At 37.2% G+C, this 20135-nt stretch overlaps 1 protein-coding gene across 1 annotated transcript in view; it reads right to left on the bottom strand.

Moving 5' to 3' along the window:
• Nucleotides 1–20135, bottom strand: part of LOC115212831 (LON peptidase N-terminal domain and RING finger protein 1) — a 57204-nt gene that overhangs the window by 16114 nt on the left and 20955 nt on the right. Inside the window, exons 2-3 of the mRNA XM_029781602.2 lie at nucleotides 4145–4422; nucleotides 190–308 (exon numbers count right to left, since the gene is read on the bottom strand). Coding sequence (XP_029637462.1) covers nucleotides 190–308; nucleotides 4145–4422 — 397 coding nt within the window. The remainder of the gene's footprint in view (nucleotides 1–189; nucleotides 309–4144; nucleotides 4423–20135) is intronic.

The following is a 20135-nucleotide window of genomic DNA, read 5'->3' as shown; positions in this document are numbered from 1 at the left end:
TTTTGGTTTCAAGAACTACAAGATTAAGAATCAACTATGGAAAATTTAATCAGAAACAATTAGTAAAAAAATTTATTTGTATAAATTCTAATTTTTTTTCTTTTATTTCTTGAAATATCAAAATACGGAATCTAAGTAATTTTTTTTAAAAGCAGAAAGTAAATAATAAAACATAAAAAATGTTCTTACTTCAGACCACGTTGGCTGCAGCTTTATTACCGCTTCGGCATCATTCAAAGCAAGGGTATATTTGCCAATAGAAGTGTATGCCATGCTGCGATTGATCAAAACAAGGTGAGATGATGGAGCTATTGATTGGAAAAAAGAAAAAAAAAATGAGAGACAAGGAGGAAAACATTACAATAAAATCAATTGAATCTAGAGATGGAAACCTGATAGGATGAACAACAATAGCATATTTGGAAAGAGTAGACAAAATGTATATAAAGACAGGCATTATCAGAAGCTCTGGTAGCATGTTTAGGAATGGTATTTAACCAATTAATGCATTAAGTTTAAAGTTTATTCTACACTTCTTAATTACTATCAAATACGATAAACAATATGGATGGAAAACATCATAAAAGCAAATTATGCAATAGTTCAGATTCATGCAAAGTTTATATGTGAATAGTTCCACACTGGTACAATAGGTTGGATGGACCATCATGGCCAAAATCAGTTATTGAGAGCATCTACTCTTATATACTTGTATATGTCATTTTGGCTTGGTTTCTGTGACTGAATGCTTTTCCTACCACCAATCACTTTATGGAGTGTACTGGGTGCATTTTTCATGAGGCCAAGTCTATAGAGCTTGTCAAGTCTTCAGCAAGGCAAGACTAAATGGGTCTGTCTAATCTACTTTTCTTTCTCTATAATTTTCTAATTGTCCTCTTTTCGTGGGCACTACATATTAACAAATTAGGAAAATAGGTATAGAAATTAAACTTAGAGTAGAATACATCACATGTGTGCATTGTTTGTGTGTGGAGGGAGGGGGGAGATTACTGAAATGAAAATTGTATTAGGGACTTCATGTAAGTGCAGATTAAAACAGAATCTGTTTGACATGTAAGTGCAACATTTTCCAGAATAAGATCTTTAAAACTAAGGGAATAAATGACAGTACTTATTTTATTGCTTCCTCCCTCTCACTCCACACAAAGGATGAAAGTGAAATCAATTTTGACAAGATTTTAACTCAGCATATGAAGGGAATTGGCTAAATATCAATGCTTTACCAATTGTCAATTTGATAATACAGGTTTCTAACAGAGACACAAGGTCAGAAATTTTGTGGAAATGAAAAGTGGTTTTAATTAATCCCAGTTTTTGACTGGTACTTTATTTTATTGATGGCAGAAAACTGAAGGATGAAATTTGACCTTGATGGGATCTAAACTCAGAACATCAAGAACTATAATTAAATACTGCATGCATTTTATCCAGTTTTCTAATGAGTCTGCCAACTAATAATGACAGACATATTTGTACACTGAACTACTAAAGCAGTAAATAATAATAATAATAATCTGTTCTACTATCGGCACAAGGCCTGGATTTTTGTGGGGAGGGGGACAATTGATCACATCAAACCTCAGTACTTGACTTGTACTTAATTTATCGATCCCAAAAGGATGAAAGGCAAAGTCAACTTTGACAGAATTTGAACTCAGAATGTAGTCATAATCATCATTGTTTAATGTCCGCTTACCATGCTGGCATAGGTTGGACGGTTTGACAGGACTGGTGAGCCAGAGGCTGCACCAGGCTCAATCTGATCTGGCAAAGTTTCTACAGCTAGATGCCCTTCCTAACACAAACCACTCCGAGAGTGTAGTGGGTGCTTTTACGTGACACCAGCAGAAGGGCCAGTCAGGCAGTTCTGGCAATGAACACGCTCAAAAGGTGTTTTTTACGTTCTACCTGCACAGGAGCCAGTCCGGCGGCACTGGGAACGACCACTCTCAAATGCTATTTTTCATGTGCTACTAGCACATGTGCCAGTAGGGCGACTCTGGCAACAATCACGCTTGAATGGTGCTTTTCACATGCCACCGGCATGGGAGCCAATCTGTTGCCCTGGCAATGATCACGCTCGGATGTGCTTTCAACATTCCACTGGCACGAGTGCCAATCAGGCGGTACTGTCATTGACCACTTCAGTGATTTTGATTTGTTTTCACTTGCCTCAATAGGTTTTCACAAGCAAAGTTCATTGTCCAATGAATGAAGGGTACTCATAAGTGGGCCAGTTACACCCCACGTTCGGATGTGCTTTTAATGTTCCACTGGCATGAGAACCAATCAGGCAGTACTGTCATCGGCTACATCAGCAATTTTGATTTCACTTGCCTCAATAGGTCTTCACAAGCAAAGTTTATTGTCTAATGAGTGAGGGATATTCATAAGTAAACTGGTTACACCCACTGGCATAAGTCATGGGCCATGGTCTCACTTGGCTTCTCGGGTCTTCTCAAGCAAAACATATCTCCTAAGGTCTCGATCAATTGTCATTACCTCGATAAGGCTCAATGATCAAAGGTCGTGCTTCACCACTTCATCCCAGGTTTTCCTGGGTCTGCCTCTTCCACAGGTTCCCTCAACTGCTAGGGTGTGACAATTTTTCACACAGCTGTCCTCATTCATTCGCAACACATAACCATACCAGCACAGTCGTCTCTCTGGCACACCACATCCGATGCTTCTTAAATCCAACTTTTCTCTCAGGGTGCTTACACTGTCGTGTATGCACACTGACATTACACATCCAGTGGAGCATACTGGCTTCATTCCATGCAAGCTTACGCATGTCCTCAGCAGTCACGGCCCGTTTCACTGCCATGTAGCATGGCTGTTCACACATATGCGTCATACAGTCAACCTTTTACTCTGAGTGAGAGACCCTTTGTCACCAGCAGAGGCAGGATCTCTCTGAACTTTGCCCAAGCTATTCTTATTCTAGCAGCTACACTTTCAGAGCATCCAGCCCAACTACTGACTTGGTCTCCTAGATAACAGAAGCTATCAACTACTTGTAGTTTTGCTCCCTGGAATGTGACAGAAGCTGTTCTCTGCACATTTTCAGTGCTTTATAGCACCTGAGCATTTGCCACATACAAAAACTAACTATCTTCCCAGTTAGCCTCCCTTTGATATTGCTGCACATCTTATGTGTCCATAGCTTATGTGTGTCCGTAGTGACTGATGAAACACCATGAAGAATTTTGCCTGGTGTGCTAATGATTCTGCCAGTTCATTGCCAATAATAATGTTGGAACAACAATAATAGTTTACAAGTTTTGGAGGGTGTTAGTCAATAACATCGAACCACTGATCCTAGTACTTGACTGGTACTTTATTATATTGATTTCAGCAGAATGAAAGGTGAAGTTGACCTCAGAGGAATTTAAACTTCCAGCATAAAGAGCAGGATGAAATACTGCAAAGGATTGTATCTGAAATGCTCTAACAATTCTGCCAATCCATCATCCCCACTCCCAGGTTACTACTTTTTATTGATGCTAAAAAGATGAAACACTATGTTAACCTCAACAAGATTTGAACTCAGAATGTTGAGTGTCAAAACAAATATCGCAAGGCGTTCTATCCAAAGCTTTAACAATAATAATAATCATAACAATGCATTTTTAAAAGTCTATGTAATCTAAGCTAAAGCCATAATTAGACTCATCTACATTTATACTCTCTACTCTCTTTTACTTGTTTCAGTCATGTGACTGTGGCCATGCTGGAGTACTGCCTTTAGTCGATCAAATCGACCCCAGGACTTATTCTTTGTAAGCCCAGTACTTATTTTATTGGTATCTTTTTTGCCGAACCGCTAAGTTACGGGGACGTAAACACACCAGCATCGGTTGTCAAGCGATGTTGGGGGGACAAACAGACACATTATGTTCACAGATTTTTTTTTATTAATTATTTTTTAAATTGTTTTTATTAAAAACAAATGTTTTCTTTTTGTTTCAACCATTAAACTACAGTTACATTAATTCTCAATGATATACAAGGTATTAAATAAGTATCTCATTGTAAAATAAAAAAAAATATCCAAACAAAAAAAAAAGCTAATGAAACTAATTAAAATGTTTTTGAAGAAATAACAAAAAGCAGAAAATACCTTCATTCAGAGCTTTTGTAAATACATCTATTGCTTGAATGTAGTCTCCGTCTTCCACCAGTTGTTTGCCTTTCATGAGCAGCTTCTCAGCACAAACATGTCTTGGGAAAATTTTCTCCACCAAGTTACAAAGTACCAATGTAGTTTGTCCTCTTGCATATTCTGTTGCTCCACACACCCGACACGACAAGATGTCAGTGGTAAGGCACTTTGTGCAGAAGGTGTGCCCACAAGATAAAGTAATTGGTTCTATAAACACCTCTTTACACACGTAACATCTGAAAGCAACAAAGTCAATTCTTCTCAATCATTCATTATACAATAATTATGTGAGATTACATTTATCATTAAGAAATTAGGATTGGTAACCATTCACTTTAAAGTACAAGGACAGTTACTTGTATCAATCAAGTCACAAAACACTAGCTGGAATAAAGGTCTACTACTCAAATACCCAACAACTATAGGATAAAATATATACAATTTGGCTTCATACCTGATGGAAGAGTGGCATATCATATTCAAGAAAATGGACTATTTTAGGCGCAGGAGTGGCTGTGTGGTAAGTAGCTTGCATACCAACCACATGCTTCCAGGTTCAGTCCCACTGTGTAGCACCTTGGGCAAGTGTCTTCTACTTTGGCCCCGGGCCAACCAAAGCCTTGTGAGTGGATTTGGTAGACGGAAACTGAAAGAAGCCTGTCATATATATGTTTATATATATATGTGTGTATGTGTTTGTCCCCCCCACCCCAACATCGCTTGACAACCGATGCTGGTGTGTTTACGTCCCTGTAACTTAGTGGTTCGGCAAAAGAGACCGATAGAATAAGTACTAGGCTTACAAAGAATAAGTCCTGGGGTCAATTTCCTCGACTAAAGGCGGTGCTCCAGCATGGCCACAGTCAAATGACTGAAACAAGTAAATGAGAGTATTTCCAAGTTTCCAAATAGTTATGCCTTCCTTTTAACATTTTTTATTTAGTCTGAGGATTGATGGTACAACCCATAAATTTTTTCAGGCCGTATCACACTAAAGTTGTCATTGTTTATCCCCCAACCAATGAAAAATGTTCTCACTGTAACCAGCCTGTTTTTGTATATCAGAGACTACACTGTCTTCCTTTATCATGGCATAGCCAGTAAGCTGTGGCCTGGGGGAAGATTTGGTTGCTGTTTCTAGTAAGTCAGGTGCCCATGAAGGAGCTCCTTTGTTTAAGGTTGATGATGCATTTACTGTTCAGTTTGATCATTTACATGATGTTACTGGCAGAGAGGGAGTTCTAGAGAAGTTTGAAGTTGAGGTGTGGTAAGTTTGGTAATGAAAGTAGAAAAAAAAAGGCAGTCCAGGATAACTTTACTGCTGGGCCACATATGTGTATGTATACATCCATTTGTATGTATGCAGAGTGTGTGTGTGTGTGTATGTGTGTGTGTGTGTGTGTGTGTATATGTGTGTGTGTGTGTGTATATGTAGAGTATATGTGTAGTGTGTGTGTATATGTAGTGTATGTGTGTGTATATGTAGTGTGTGTGTGTGTATATGTAGTGTATGTGTGTGTATATGTAGTGTGTGTGTGTGTATATGTAGTGTGTGTGTGTGTGTATATGTAGTGTGTGTATGTGTATATGTAGTGTGTGTGTATGTAGTGTGTGTGTGTGTGTGTATATGTAGTGTGTGTGTGTATATGTAGTGTGTGTGTGTATATGTAGTGTGTGTGTATATGTAGTGTGTGTGTATATGTAGTGTGTGTGTATGTATGTTTGTAGTGTGTGTGTATGTATGTTTGTAGTGTGTGTGTATGCATGTAGTATGTGCATGTAGTGTGTATGTGTGTATGCATGTAGTGTGTGCGTGTGTATGCATGTAGTGTGTGTGGGGGGGAGTGTATGTAGTGTGTGTAGTTGTAGCGTGTGTGTACATGTAGTGTAGTGTGGGTGTGTGTAGTGTTGGTGCGTGTGTAGTGAGCATGCATGTGTGCGTAGTGGGTGCACATGCGTTATGCAGTGTACGTATGTGCGTATGTATCTAGTGTATGTATGTAGTGCATGTAGCGCAGTGTTGTAGTGCAGTGCATATAATGTATGTGTGCAATGCAATGTACTGTATGCAATGTATGTACAGTTATGCATGTATGCACATATGTAAGCATGCATGTTTTTCCCTTGAGTTTTATTAAAGATCTTAAGAGAGTTCAAGCCAGGGGCTAACAAAGCAAGACTTAAGAGATTTCCTGCCGTTTGTAAATATGTTGGTGAGTTGGTTGAAATGTAAGTTCATACACCCAAGTGTGAGCATCTAATCACATAAAAATCTGATGGAGAATTTTGGGAATGTCTAACGAAAATTTTCCCTGTGCCACTAATAGGTTGGATTTGGAGAAATTGCGTCAGTTTCTTTTGCTCTTTGTGAAATTGAGTATTTCTAGTTTATTGTGTAAATTTGTTGGTACATAACATAATGTACCTATGACGATGGGTACAAACGAGAATTTAAAGTCAAGGTACAAGAGCTATAAGTTCTCTCTTTTTCCTGGACTTTTGAGTGTACATTCGCATCTGCCAGGCAGCTGACCTCCACAACAGAGCATGACTTTAGCTCCCTGTCCAACAGAACAATATCAGGTCTCTTATGTTTGCAATGAGTTGCTGTTTTTTATTGGAGTATTCCACCAGTATTCCTTGTTTTTAAAGGCATGAATACCTGCAGGTTCTGACATGCCTTTGATGTATACATCAGGGCAGTTCTTCCTGCAGATAGCATTGTAAATAGTCTTTGCAACTATATCATACTTCAGAGGCAGGTAAGTGTCTCATAGACATTTTGGGGCAGCTGCTGATGTGGGTAATATTTTTCACACCTGCATAGCAGAGGCAACATTTTTTATTACAGCATGGAGGTTTGGTGATGTCTTTGTCCCTCTTGCTTATCAGGTATTTAAGGACTATGCCCTGTTTATGGATAGCAAAGGCATATCTTTTAGGTGGGATGTAATCTATTTATCACAAGTCCAAGAGAGGCTACACTTCCTATCAATGCTCTTGTTGCCCCCTAACTTACAGAATATGTACCCATGCATTGCTTTTCGTAAGTATGATGTCTGCTTCTCCTCCAGGCTTCTGTTTAAGTAGGCCAGTTCAGCCTCCTTTAGTTCGCATGAGACAATTGTATTCTCAAAGTACTTGCACAGTAGTTCTCCAACTCTGAAGATGTTGTTACTATCACTTTTGAATATGCATGGAATGTACTCATTTCTTTCTTTACTGTTCAGCAGGTGTTGTCTGTGTGATACAATGCGACATTCAAAGGTTGTTTGGACTGACTTTATACCCCTACTTCCACCATCTCATTTCACATAGATCCTATCAGTGTCACTATTAATATGGAAGTTGCCAGTGGTGGCTAGTACTTTTCTGATTTTGATGTCTAGGCTGCATATTTTGTCAAGTGTCCAGTCCAATATTCCAAATGTTAGTACTAGCATTGGCACTGCAAAAGCATTGTGGGATATGGTCCTGTTTGTGTGTGTCTGTATGCATGCATGCATGTATATATATATATATCATCATTTAACGTCCGCTTTCCATGCTAGAATGGGTTGGACGGTTCAACTGGGGTCTGGGGAGCCCGAAGGCTGCACCAGGCCAGTCAGATCTGGCAGTGTTTCTACAGCTGGATGCCCTTCCTAACGCCAACCACTCCGAGAGTGTAGTGGGTGATTTTATGTGCCACCGACGCAGGTGCCAGACGAGGCTGGCGAACAGCCACGCTCGGATGATGTTTTTTATGTGCCACCAACACAGGTGCCAGATGAGGCTGACGAACGGCCATGCTCGGATGGTGTTTTTTATGTGCCACCGACACAGGTGCCAGATGAGGCTGACGAACGGCCACGCTCGGATGGTGTTTTTTATGTGCCACCGACACAGGTGCCAGATGAGGCTGACGAACGGCCACGCTCGGATGGTGTTTTTTATGTGCCACCGACACAGGTGCCAGATGAGGCTGACGAACGGCCACGATATATATATATATATATATATATATATATATATATTATATAATGCTATGATGCTATGAACACCTGTCTGGTTGATGCTAACTCTAGAAAAGGTTTGTTCAATTCAGCCGTTATTAATGGCCAACTGCTGCTATCTTTGCAGTTAACACTTGTTACATAGAAACCAGTGAGCACACATTGCATTAAAATATTTGGAAGTGATGTTATGAAATTTCAAGAGGAAATTTAATCGTGTAAGCCATAAATTAGTAACATGCATAAGAAATTATGGCATTGTTCAATTAACACTGTTTGTCCTCTGTATTACACGTGTTATGGAGGGCATTTTTCCCTGGTGTTCATGCAATATATGATACACATTCTTAATTTTCTTCAACCACCTGAGTAACTTGAGACTTATGAAAGAAAAGCTTTATATTACCCAGAGTGCATGAAACAAGGGCTAACTAAGAGCCTGAATACAAATATGGATGTCTAAGACAAGTGTATGAAAATGTTTTGGATAGGCAAAAGGATAATCATCATCATCATCAACATCCATTTTCCATGCTGGCATGGGCTGGATGGTTTAACCAGGGCTGGTAAGCAGAGGAGCTGCACCAAACTCCAGTTTGATTTGCCATGGTTTTTATGGCTGGATGCCCTTCCTAATGCCAACCACTCTGAAAGGGTAATGGGTGCTTTTATGTCCCATCAGCATGTGCCAGTTGCACGACACCAGTATCTTCCATGACTACGATTTCACTTGGTTTGATGGGTCTTCTCAAGCAAGGCATAACACCAAAGGTCTTGGTCATTTGTCATTGCCTCTGTGAAGCCCACTTGCATTGGCCATATTGCCTCCATGAGGCCCAATGCTAGAAAGGTACTTTTTACATGCCAGTTATGCGGAAAAAAAAAAAGAAATTTCCTTACACTTTGAGAAGGTACAATATTTAAACACACACAGCTTATATTTCAAATGCTATAATATAGCTCTGAGATTTTCATTCAAGATATATTTAGTAAACTTCCTTATTTTAATTTACAACATTGCTACAGTTATGTGTATTTCAAATGTTTTTCATGTTATGCTGAATTTTAATTTATCTGTTCAAACTAGAACTCCAACTACAGCATTATAATTCCTGCAAATAATTTCATAGTTTATTGTCAAATGATTTTTTTTTATTTATACAAAAAAAAATATTAATAAATTTTTAGGTATATGTAAGTAGAATCAACTTGGCTTTCATTTGTTCTTGTGTATGTGTGTGTGTGTGTGTGTGTGTGTGTGTGCATTCAATACAGTGGCTTGCATTAGGAAGGGTGTCTACCTAGAGAAACCAATTGAAATGTCACACAAGTACCAGTCTGTGAGAGCAGTAGCTTACAATAAGAAATTATGTTGGCAATGAAAAGATGTTCAACCCATGCCAGCACACAAGGCAGATGTTAAATGATGATAATAGTGCATACTATCTAGTTTCATCAACCTTATTAGAGTATTATTTAAGTTAGTATTAGCACTTAATGTTCCAATTTTAGTCAACATATTTTCTTTTATTCATCCAAAACACAAACTTATTTTCAAGGAATTACCTTACAACTAGAATTTGCACCATATTTTAAGTAATTACATAACAAATCCATTGTTAATTACTGGAGTCACCTATTGTCCTCTTAATCTCAAAGGGATGCTGTTAAATACACTGACCCTCCCTAATGAATTAATAGAAAATTCAGAACATTGTAAATATTTATTTAAAAAAAAATTTTAATGATTTTTTTCAAATACTTACTGCATGTCAAACAACAAAATGGCATTTCAACATTTTTCATGAGAACAGTTATATTAGATATTACAAAATGAAACATTGCAGGACAAAATATGTCCACAGGATAAAGATATATGAAAAGATGAATGATCCTCCTAATCACACCATACTGTCATACAAAAGGATAGGTTAATTTTAAAAAGACAGGATGGTCCTAGTTGGAATGTTTGACACCAACATGTCTGATGTTTTTCAGAACAATATAATATTAAAAAAAAATTATTTAACTGATAATAACAAAGTTGATGTGGTGATGACAACCGCCAAAAAAAAAAAAAGAAAAAAAAGAGAAAAGAAAAAAAGAAAAAGAAATATTCAACTGATAGTGCAGTTGTTATTATGTAACACATTTTTGAACTACTGCTAGAATAAAATTGTTCTGGTTATATAACTAATAAACAGCAAAAAAAGAAAAAGGAAAAAAAGAAAAGCTCGTTGCTTACCCCACCCAATGCTTTTTACAGCTTAAAATTCATTATTCATATTAGCAATAGTTGGATTAATTTGTTGGGCCTCTTTTTACCGTATATTTTATCTAATTCTTACATAATGTTGCTAGTATAAACCACTCTATCATTCAAAATAGACTGAAAAAAAGTACACTGCAACATATAGTTTGCAATCTCTCTGAGGACATGCCTCAGTTCACATTAGCAGTAGAAGTGTATTAACTGTGATAGACAAATATGTAGTCTGGAGATGGTGCTAGTGGTGGTTGATTCACTTCATCTGCACAATGCTATAATTTGGAGCTTATGCATCACAGGTTTATGAAATCTCCTGCAGTTCAAAAGAATTTCTGCAAGTGCATCACTGATTATGGTGAATACTCTTACTCAGCATTCCTTGAATAGTAAATTCTTCAAAAACCAACATAGATTATCCAAGTTAATTCTTGTTTTTGCCAACAAAAGTTGTTATTTCATATTTTAGCAACGGGAGTAATGTCTGAAAGAGTTGTTTTTGAGGCTTTTTCAGGATTTAATTTCTTTTTTATTTTTATTATTTACCATGTTATTTAAAAAAAATTTTTTTTTTTTTCAGTAAAAACAATTTTTAATACCATTAAAAAAATTGTTTAACCATGTATCAGAACCTTAACTAAAGAAATTTGACCACTTTTCTGTCCAGAACTAAACTATCTACTTCCCCTTTCTATATCTTACTTTGTATTTTTTTTTCTGCAATTCAAATTGAACACTGACTTCATTTATTGTATTCTTTAAACCCTAGACCAAAAGAGAGCCAAAGAGCTATGGAATTTACTGTTTTAGATATAAAAAAAAAATGCATGATCAAAATTTTGTTTGGGGAAATTCTGTAATGATAACTGTTTCTAGATAACATTTAATGCCCTCCTACATTAAGTGCTAATACTAACTTAACTAATACTCTAATAAGGTTGATGAAACTAGATCGTATGCACTATTATCATCATTTAACAACTGCTTTCTGTGCTGGCATGGGTTGAACATCTTTTCTTTGCCAACATAATTTCTTATTGTAAGCTACTGCTCTCACAGACTGGTACTTGTGTGGCATTTCAATTGGTTTCTCTAGGTAGACACCCTTCCTAATGCAAGCCACTATATTGAATGCACACACACACATACATACACAAGAACAAATGAAAGCCAAGTTGATTCTACTTACATATACCTAAAACACTATATATTTGCTATATGGTAAGTACATAACAGTAATTTTTATACAGTTGTATTCATATACCTTAGAGTTAACAGATGAGATCCAGAGATGCTCAATGTAGAAAACAGTAGGCACTCAAAAGATTTGAACTTACACTCTGAAATCTTTATCAAAGACTAAGTCTGCAGGGTAAAGAGTGGTTTTATCTGTTTATTTGCATTATTATCTCCATAAGGTGGCGAACTGGCAGGACCATTATCATGCTGGATGAAATGCTCAGCGGTATTTCGCCTGCCACTACATTCTGAGGGGCTAAACACTGAGAGGACAAACAAGGACAGACAAACACGTTAAGCCTATTATATTGACCCCAGAGTGTAACTGGTCCTTAATTTATCGACCCCGAAAGGATGAAAGGCAAAGTCAACCTTGGCGGAATTTGAACTCAGAACGTAATGGCACACGAAATATGGCTCCGCATTTCGCCCAGCGTGCTAACGATTCTGCCAGCTCGCTTTTTTCAGTTTCTATCAAACAAATCCACTTATAAGGCTTTGGTTGTCCTGGAGCTATAGCAGAAAACACTTGCCACAGTGGAGCTGAACCCAGAACCATATGGCTGGAAGCAAATTTTACCACAACCATGCCTGCACCTACTTCTTAATATCTAATAATAAACGTTTTAATCTGAGTAAGGTCTACTACCATACCTACATAGATGGCACATTTTTGTTGTGTACACTAGCTGTTCATATGGCAAATTGACTCAGAATAAACCATTGTAGTATTTACTCCAGCCCCCAGCACTTTGAGTTCAAATCTTGTGGAAGCCAATCTTGTGGAAGCCAATCTTGCTAAGTTTACCTTTTGAAGTCAATGTACCAGTTGGGTACCAAGGTCAAGTGTGCTCTCTCTCTCTCTCTCAATTGTGCCTGGAATTGTCAAGACAGTGTCACCTTGATTTGACCTGCATTAAAGTATACGTCTGGAACACACAACCTCATACAAGTTACGCTAAACGACGATGATGATGATGATGATAGGAATTTAGTTGATCAAACAACTGAATGCTTATCATCAAAATCTACAAAGGATCTATCACATGGTACTTTCAAAAGCGAACATAAGTTTACAAATATTTAGTATTCATCACCTAACCAAGCACAGACATGGTTGTGTGTGTAAGTGCAAGGTTGTAGGATCAATCCTACTACAAGACACCTTGAGCAAGTGTCTCCTACTACAGCCTCAGACTGATCAATACCCTTTGAATAAATTTGGTACACCAAAAACTGTGTAGAAGACCATTGTGCGCATGCATGTGTGTGTGATCATCATTTAGCATGTTTTCCATGCTGACATGGATTAGACGGTTTGACTGAAATCTGGTAAGCTGGAGAGCTGCAACAGGTTCCAATCTGATTTGGCATGGTTTCCATAGCAGGATACCCTTTCTAATGCCAACCACTCCAAGAGTATAATGGGTGTTTTTTACATATCACTGGCACAGGTGTCAGCTACGTGACACTGGCGTCAGCCACAACTACAATTTCACTTGGCTTGACGGGTTTTCTCAAGCTCGGCATATCGCCAAAGGTCTTGGTCACTTGTCATTGCCCCTGTGAGGCCAAATATTCAAAGATCATGCTCCACACTCACACATTTTTATATTCTTTTACTTGTTTCAGTTATTTGATTGCAGCCAAGCTGGAGCACTGCCTTTAGTTGAGCAAATCGACCCCAGGACCTATTCCTTGTAAACCTGGTACTTATTCTATCGGTCTCTTTTGCTGAACCACTAAGTTTTGGGGCAACATAAACACACCAGCATCGGTTGTCAAGTGATGTTGGGGGACAAACACAGACACACAAACATATCAACAAGCTTCTTTCAGTTTCCATCTACCAAATCCACTCACTAGGCTTTGGTCAGCCTGAGACTAGAGTAGAAGACACTTGCCCATATATATAATGGGGTAGTCTTCTGTCAACTGTCCTACCCATTCATGCATGGAAGATAGACATTACATGATGATGATAATGTGTGTTTGTACCCTCCTGCTGCTTGACAGCTAGTGATGGCTTATTTATAATAATGATAACAATGAAATCATTGTGTATAGTGCTTAGGTGCACCACAACTCAAAAGTGCATGTACAGTACATAAAATTATGTATAAAAGTCAGGAAAGTGAACAGTGATTGAGTCGTGATATACATGTGTGCATGCGTATGAAGGCGGGGATATCAGGTGTAGTGTTAGCGAATTTCAAGAAGCATAGCAGTTTTAAGGGATGCAATGTCTCAGCAACTAACAACTGTTTGTTCCATGCTTCAGCAACTGAGTGTGAAAAATGTTTGACAGTCATGGGAGCTGTTTTCTGACTTTGTAGGCATGCCCTTTGTGTTAGATATATGGAGCTCAAAAAGGTGTTCAAGGTGGTTGCTGGCACGATGGCTAATAATTTTGTGGGTATTTACTAAGTCAGTTGCCAGATGTTGGAGCTTCAATGTATCTATGCCCAGGGAAGCAAGGCGTTCAGAGTATGGTAGATGCCTGATGGAGGGTATTCACTTGATTGCACATCTCCGAATAATTCCCAGGAGGTAAATGTCCTGAGGCGGTGAGCTGGCAGAAACGTTAGCACGTGGGATTTGAACTCAGACGTAATGGCAGACAAAATACTGCATTTCACCTGGCATGCTAACGTTTCTCCCAGCTCGCCAGGCGAAATGCAGTATTTCATCTGCCATTAAATCTGAGCTCAAATTCCGCCGAGGTTGACTTTGCCTTTCATCCTTTCGGGGTCAATAAATTAAATACCAGTTACGCACTGGGGTCGATGTAATCGACTTAATATGTTTGTCTATCCTTGTTTGTCCCCTCTATGTTTAGCCCCTTGTGGGTAATAAAGAAATAGGTAAATGTCTTGAGCAAGATAAGGGTTCCAGGCTGGCGATGCAAATTCCTTGTTTCCACAGCTTATTGGTTCAGCAATAGAGATCAATAGAGTAAATACAAGACTTAAAAAATAATTGTTCACAAAAACCCGTTAAAGAGGTGCCCTAGCATGGCAGTAGTCAAAAGACTGAAACAAGTAAAAAGAGAAAGATAACTCACTAGGTATTGAAATCCCATGAAAATTTTAAATTTTGATCCCTCTATAATTTTTATTGATTTAAAGTTCTCAAAACTAAAACTATTAAGATTACACTGATGATTATAGGATAAGATCAAATTTGCCAAGATTAATTTTATGTCACTAACACATTTAGGTCCTATGGAGGAACATTTGGTCCCAGTCACTGCAAAACACCCTTCAAAGAAATTTTTGTTGAATGAATCAACCCTGTACTTATTTTTTAAAAAGGCCTGGTACTTTTTCTATCATTCTCTTTTGTCAAACTGCTATGTCACAGGGATGTAAATACACCAATACTGGTTGTCAAGCAGTGGTGGGTGAACAAACAGACACATAGATACACATACACACGCAAATATATATACACACACACACACACACACACACACATATATATACAACAAGCTTCTTTCAGTTTCCATCTACCAAATGCACTAATAAGTCTTTGGTCAGTCCAAAGCTATAGTAGAAGACACTTGCTCAATGTGTCACGCAGTGAGACTGAACTTGAAACCATTTGGTTGGGAAGCAAGCTTCTTACCACACAGCCATGCCTATATCTATTGACAATTAGTGATGGTTTTTTTAATATATTTATTGTTTGATGGATTTTTACTTGTTCTGTAGTTTTGTTGAACTAATTTTTCCACACAACATTTTAGATGCAGCCCAGGTTAGGAAAGATGAGAGTAATGATGAGCTGCTAGAAGACTGTATGGAAGATGGTTGGAGTGCAGTACACATCCCTGTAGAAGATGGATATAGGGGTTTTATTGAAATCAGACCGATATGGTGGCTGCTATCAATTGGTAACCAACATTGGCAAGCAAATGCCATCTTGAATGAGATCCAGCCATTGGACATGGCCGAAAAGGAATAACAAAATCTGGCTAGAGAGGTGATAATCCCAAAATGGACATATGGTTGAATACTAGTCAGTCGAAACAATAGGTGAAGGAGGGGGAACTGGTGTGCTGTAAGGCTACCGAGAGGAAGGCCCCAAAACTGTGCATTCTCTCCTGATGCCCCCTGTAACCTGCTGGCTTCTGCTGTGCAGAGATTTTTCCCAACTGAACTTGTATTTGCAGGCTGTTTCAAAGTTTCTGTGGTATTGTTCCAGTTCTCTTCAGATACTTGTCCTTTTTCTTGATTTTGTTGTATAGGCCAGATTAGCTCATAGGCAGACCTTGATCAAAAGGCATTACAACCTAAAGGTCAACCCATAAGCAAAGTTTATGATCAAAGATACTATAGAAATGATTAAAGGTCAGATAGCAAGCAGACTATGATCAAAAGTCTTACAGCCTTGACCATCATGTTTTTTCTTCCGCCCCTTGAGAAAGCAGATTTAGAAACTAAATTATCTAATGTGTTCTTATGAGGCAATGGGTTTTGATTCGAGATGGGAATTTGACTTCTGTTTCTAGAATACTAAGTGACTACATAGTGGTCTCCTCATTTCTTTCCTTTCTTTTATATTGTATATATTTTGTCAGGTTTCAGAGATTTACACATTTGTTAAAATTTGTCAAATTAAAGCATACAGATATTTCAGGAAGAAAGTATAATGAAAATTTTTTTAGATGTTAAAAAACCAAAAAGACTATTAAAAAAATATATTTTCTTACAAAGTTTGGATCCACCCAACCTTAGATGTTGTACAGAGGGATCAAACCCAGGACCTTAACATACATACATACATTCATACATACATACAAAAATGCATTATTTGTTCCTCAATCCACAAACACAATTCATTAGTGGGTGCATGCTGTGCGGTTTTTACAAAAACCAAACATTTTGCACATCTGTTAAGGCACATTGAATACATAATTTTATTTATATTTTCCACGCCTATCTCGCAAGACAATTGCTTATGATCTATTGTTCTGATGTCTTTTAAACTATTTTTCACAATCAAAAATACAAAAAGAGATGATTTTGTTTTATTTAATATGAAAGAGACTGAAAACAGTATTCTGTATTTGTGGCCATTTATTTTACAGTTTTCAAACAACACATTTTCTTTAAAAATATTGGTTTAAGTGCCTGTGAAAGCCATAAGCATACATCCCTTTCTCCAGAACCCCCTCACCCATTCAATAAAGAGAAAAAAAAAGTCCTAATGCAATCATTGTTGAGAGGTTTTAACCTAATTTGATATGCTCTTTTATCTTTGTCTCAAGAATTCTTAAAACTATTTTAAGAAGCTCTTAGCAATAAGTCTTCGAGTGTGTGTGTGCGCGCGCGCGCGCGTCTGTGTGCGTGTGTACGTATATATGTGTATGTATGCACGTATATGTATGTGTGTGTGCACGTATATGTGTATGTATGCACGTGCGTATATCTGTGCGTGCGCGCGTATGTGTATGTGTGCGTGCGTATATATGTGTGTGTAAGTGCGTGCGTATATGTGTGTGTAAGTGCGTGCGCTCGCTCGCATATATAATTGAGGTTGAATATCTTAGGAATGATTTCTTGATAATATTTTATGACCTAAACCTTGCAAAGTCAAGCAAAATTTCATAATACTAATACTTAACTGTTGATAATTAAAACCATGGGTAGGATGGGAGGAGGACCAGAATAAGTGATAAATTGAATGCCCAAAACCAAATTTTAAAAAATGGAAAAGGATATCTAATCGAGATAAGCTTTTGTAAATTTCAGTTTCAATGTTTGTAATTTAAAATTTAATTCAGATTCTTTTTTTGGAGTAAGAATTTAAGTACACATCTCGAATTTGAAACTACCTGCAGTATATGGCGTCATTTATTTGTTGGATTTACTCACATTAAAAATGGCATCCACCGCATTGAAATTGCTCAGTGTCTCTCCCGTCTGACACCTATTATTATATCACACTTTCTTAGCTCTGTATTTAAGCGCTATCATCCCATGAACTACAATCGTAATGCAATTGTCTTCCTTACCATACATACCTAAACGTAACCGTCACAAACCACCCAGGGAATGTCTTTACGCGGTCGTTTGGCCCGCAAGAAATAGCAGCCAAATTTCCTTTGAAACATACTAAGAGCCTCCTTAAACAGGAAGGACACACAATATAATGTAGTTCTAGAAACTGCTAGAGGGGGAGAGAGAGAGGAGAGAGATTCACGGTCGGAAAGCTTTGTTTTTGATCATAGGTTCGCTCCATCAGAGCTGACCTAGGGCTAGAGGACAACAGCAAGCCCGTAATCATCTCACAACTCCACCCCACCAAGTACCAGACAGTAAATGCGATCAAATACTACATTAATATAGAAAACAATTAAAAAAAATAACTTTATATATTTGGACCTTATTTCGGTTTAGATACATAAATATTTTTTCGTTAACAAATTACTGGACCTTGGCTATGAATACCCCACCCAGTCAAAAAAAAAAAAAGAAAAAAAAAACCCAATTATTGTATAATTAGATCAGCTGTGAACGTCACGCATGGATAACAAACCCATCAGACATTTTCACCTAGGGAAAAAATCGGGTAAAACTAATTTTATACGATTATTTTCAACAGGTCCTCAAAAGACAATTCTTCAAAAGGCGGGGGGGGGGGTCAAGTAGTTTTTGGGAAATAAAAAAAAAAAAAATTAAGTACTTCATACTTCTGGAGCTGAAAAAAAATAAAATCCCAGTCAAGTAATTGAGTTATATATTCTTTTCAAACATGCTAATAAATGTAAATGGAATTATCACAGAAAAGGCTAAATGTTTAAAACGAGAAAAGAACAGTGCTTGTTATGTAATTCGCTTAAAATTTTTGACTATATGTAGTATTATGTAACGTTTCAGTATTACTGTGTGGCGTAATATGTTTCATATATTTAAATATAGGCTGACGTTTTACTTTGATTATATTGTTTGGTTTTATGTTATGTAACATTGACTAAGCTTTCGTTATGTAATCAATCAATCTTTCCAGCCACCCATATCCACTATTTGTGTGTCTATGCATGCATGAACAAGTGGTGAGCTATAATAGCAGGCAAAAACTTTGAAGTCACCCGTCATCCTGTGTGATGTTTAATAAAAACATTTTAGGCTCCTCTCTTGAAGAGAATTCCTCGTTTATCAGTGAATGTTACCTGGTTTTAATTTCATTTCAAAACACTAACTTGAAAAATTTTCGCATTCTTTCTCAAATACACACACACACACGCAAAGTTTGTACATTTATGTGTGTGTGTGTGTGTGGTGTGTGTGTGTGTGTGTGTGTGTGTGTGTGTATACACACACACAACAACTATTGAAAAGGTTGCAAGACGCAACGAAAATTTTAGAAAAATAAAGAATAAGTGGAAATTTTACCGGTGAGTGTGTTAAATTATAAGGCACTAAAAGAGAATGACTCTCTCCCCAGACAACAGTGTGTGTGTGTATAAATATATATATATATATAATAAAAGCTAACCTCAGTGATTGGCACTTTAATGTACGTCACCTTAATAGACCAACACAAAACGAGGTATTATATAATAATATATATATATATATATATATATACCTTATTTAAAGCAGCTACTCTACCACTGGTATTTGAGTACTCTTTTTCCACCTTGTTTCACATTTATGTGTTTACTCCGCTATATATATATATATATTATATAATAGCTCGTTTTGTGTTGGTCTATTAAGGTGACGTACATTAAAAGTGCCAATCACTGAGGTTAGCTTTTATTTTAAGTGTGGCAATTGAAAACATGATACGAATCAAATTTACTTTTTTTTTTTAATTACTAATTAATAACACCAAAAACCAAAGCACTCCCCACCCCCTGTTTATTTCACATTACTGATCAGTCATGATATGAAATGCGCAGATCATTTGGAATCTTGCAATACTGACATAGCTTTTCATTTCTAGGAATTATTACATACAATAGATAATAAATAGTAAACTGATTATGCTTGATATTGTTAACTAAATCAATTACATAAGAAACATGTGACAATGTTTACGTAATATTCTTTCTTTTTGATTTTTTGTTGTTGGACTTCAGTTTTTTTGGGGTTTTTTTTGGGGGGTGGTTTTTTGGCATGTCAGGACAAGTGTAAAGTTTTAGAAAAATTAAATTTATAACTGTATCTAATTGTTTTGTAGAGCAGAGTGTTTTCTCTAAATCTAATTTCACAATCATGAAGTGAAACAGTCGTGTATATTGTATCTCATTCCATCTGAAAATGCTGCCACATATATAACAGAAGATACACACACACACACACATATATATATACGCGCATATAAGTACATGCATATAATTGCATGTGTATACATACATGCATGCATGTGTGTATACCTACATACATGTGTATACATGCATGTGTGTATACATACATGTGTGCATACATACATGCGT

The sequence above is a fragment of the Octopus sinensis genome, linkage group LG6 (genome assembly GCF_006345805.1).
Source record: "Octopus sinensis linkage group LG6, ASM634580v1, whole genome shotgun sequence".
Classification (NCBI taxonomy): domain Eukaryota; kingdom Metazoa; phylum Mollusca; class Cephalopoda; order Octopoda; family Octopodidae; genus Octopus; species Octopus sinensis.
Note: the sequence above shows the minus strand (reverse complement) of the source record. Positions and strands in the feature narration are given on the sequence as shown.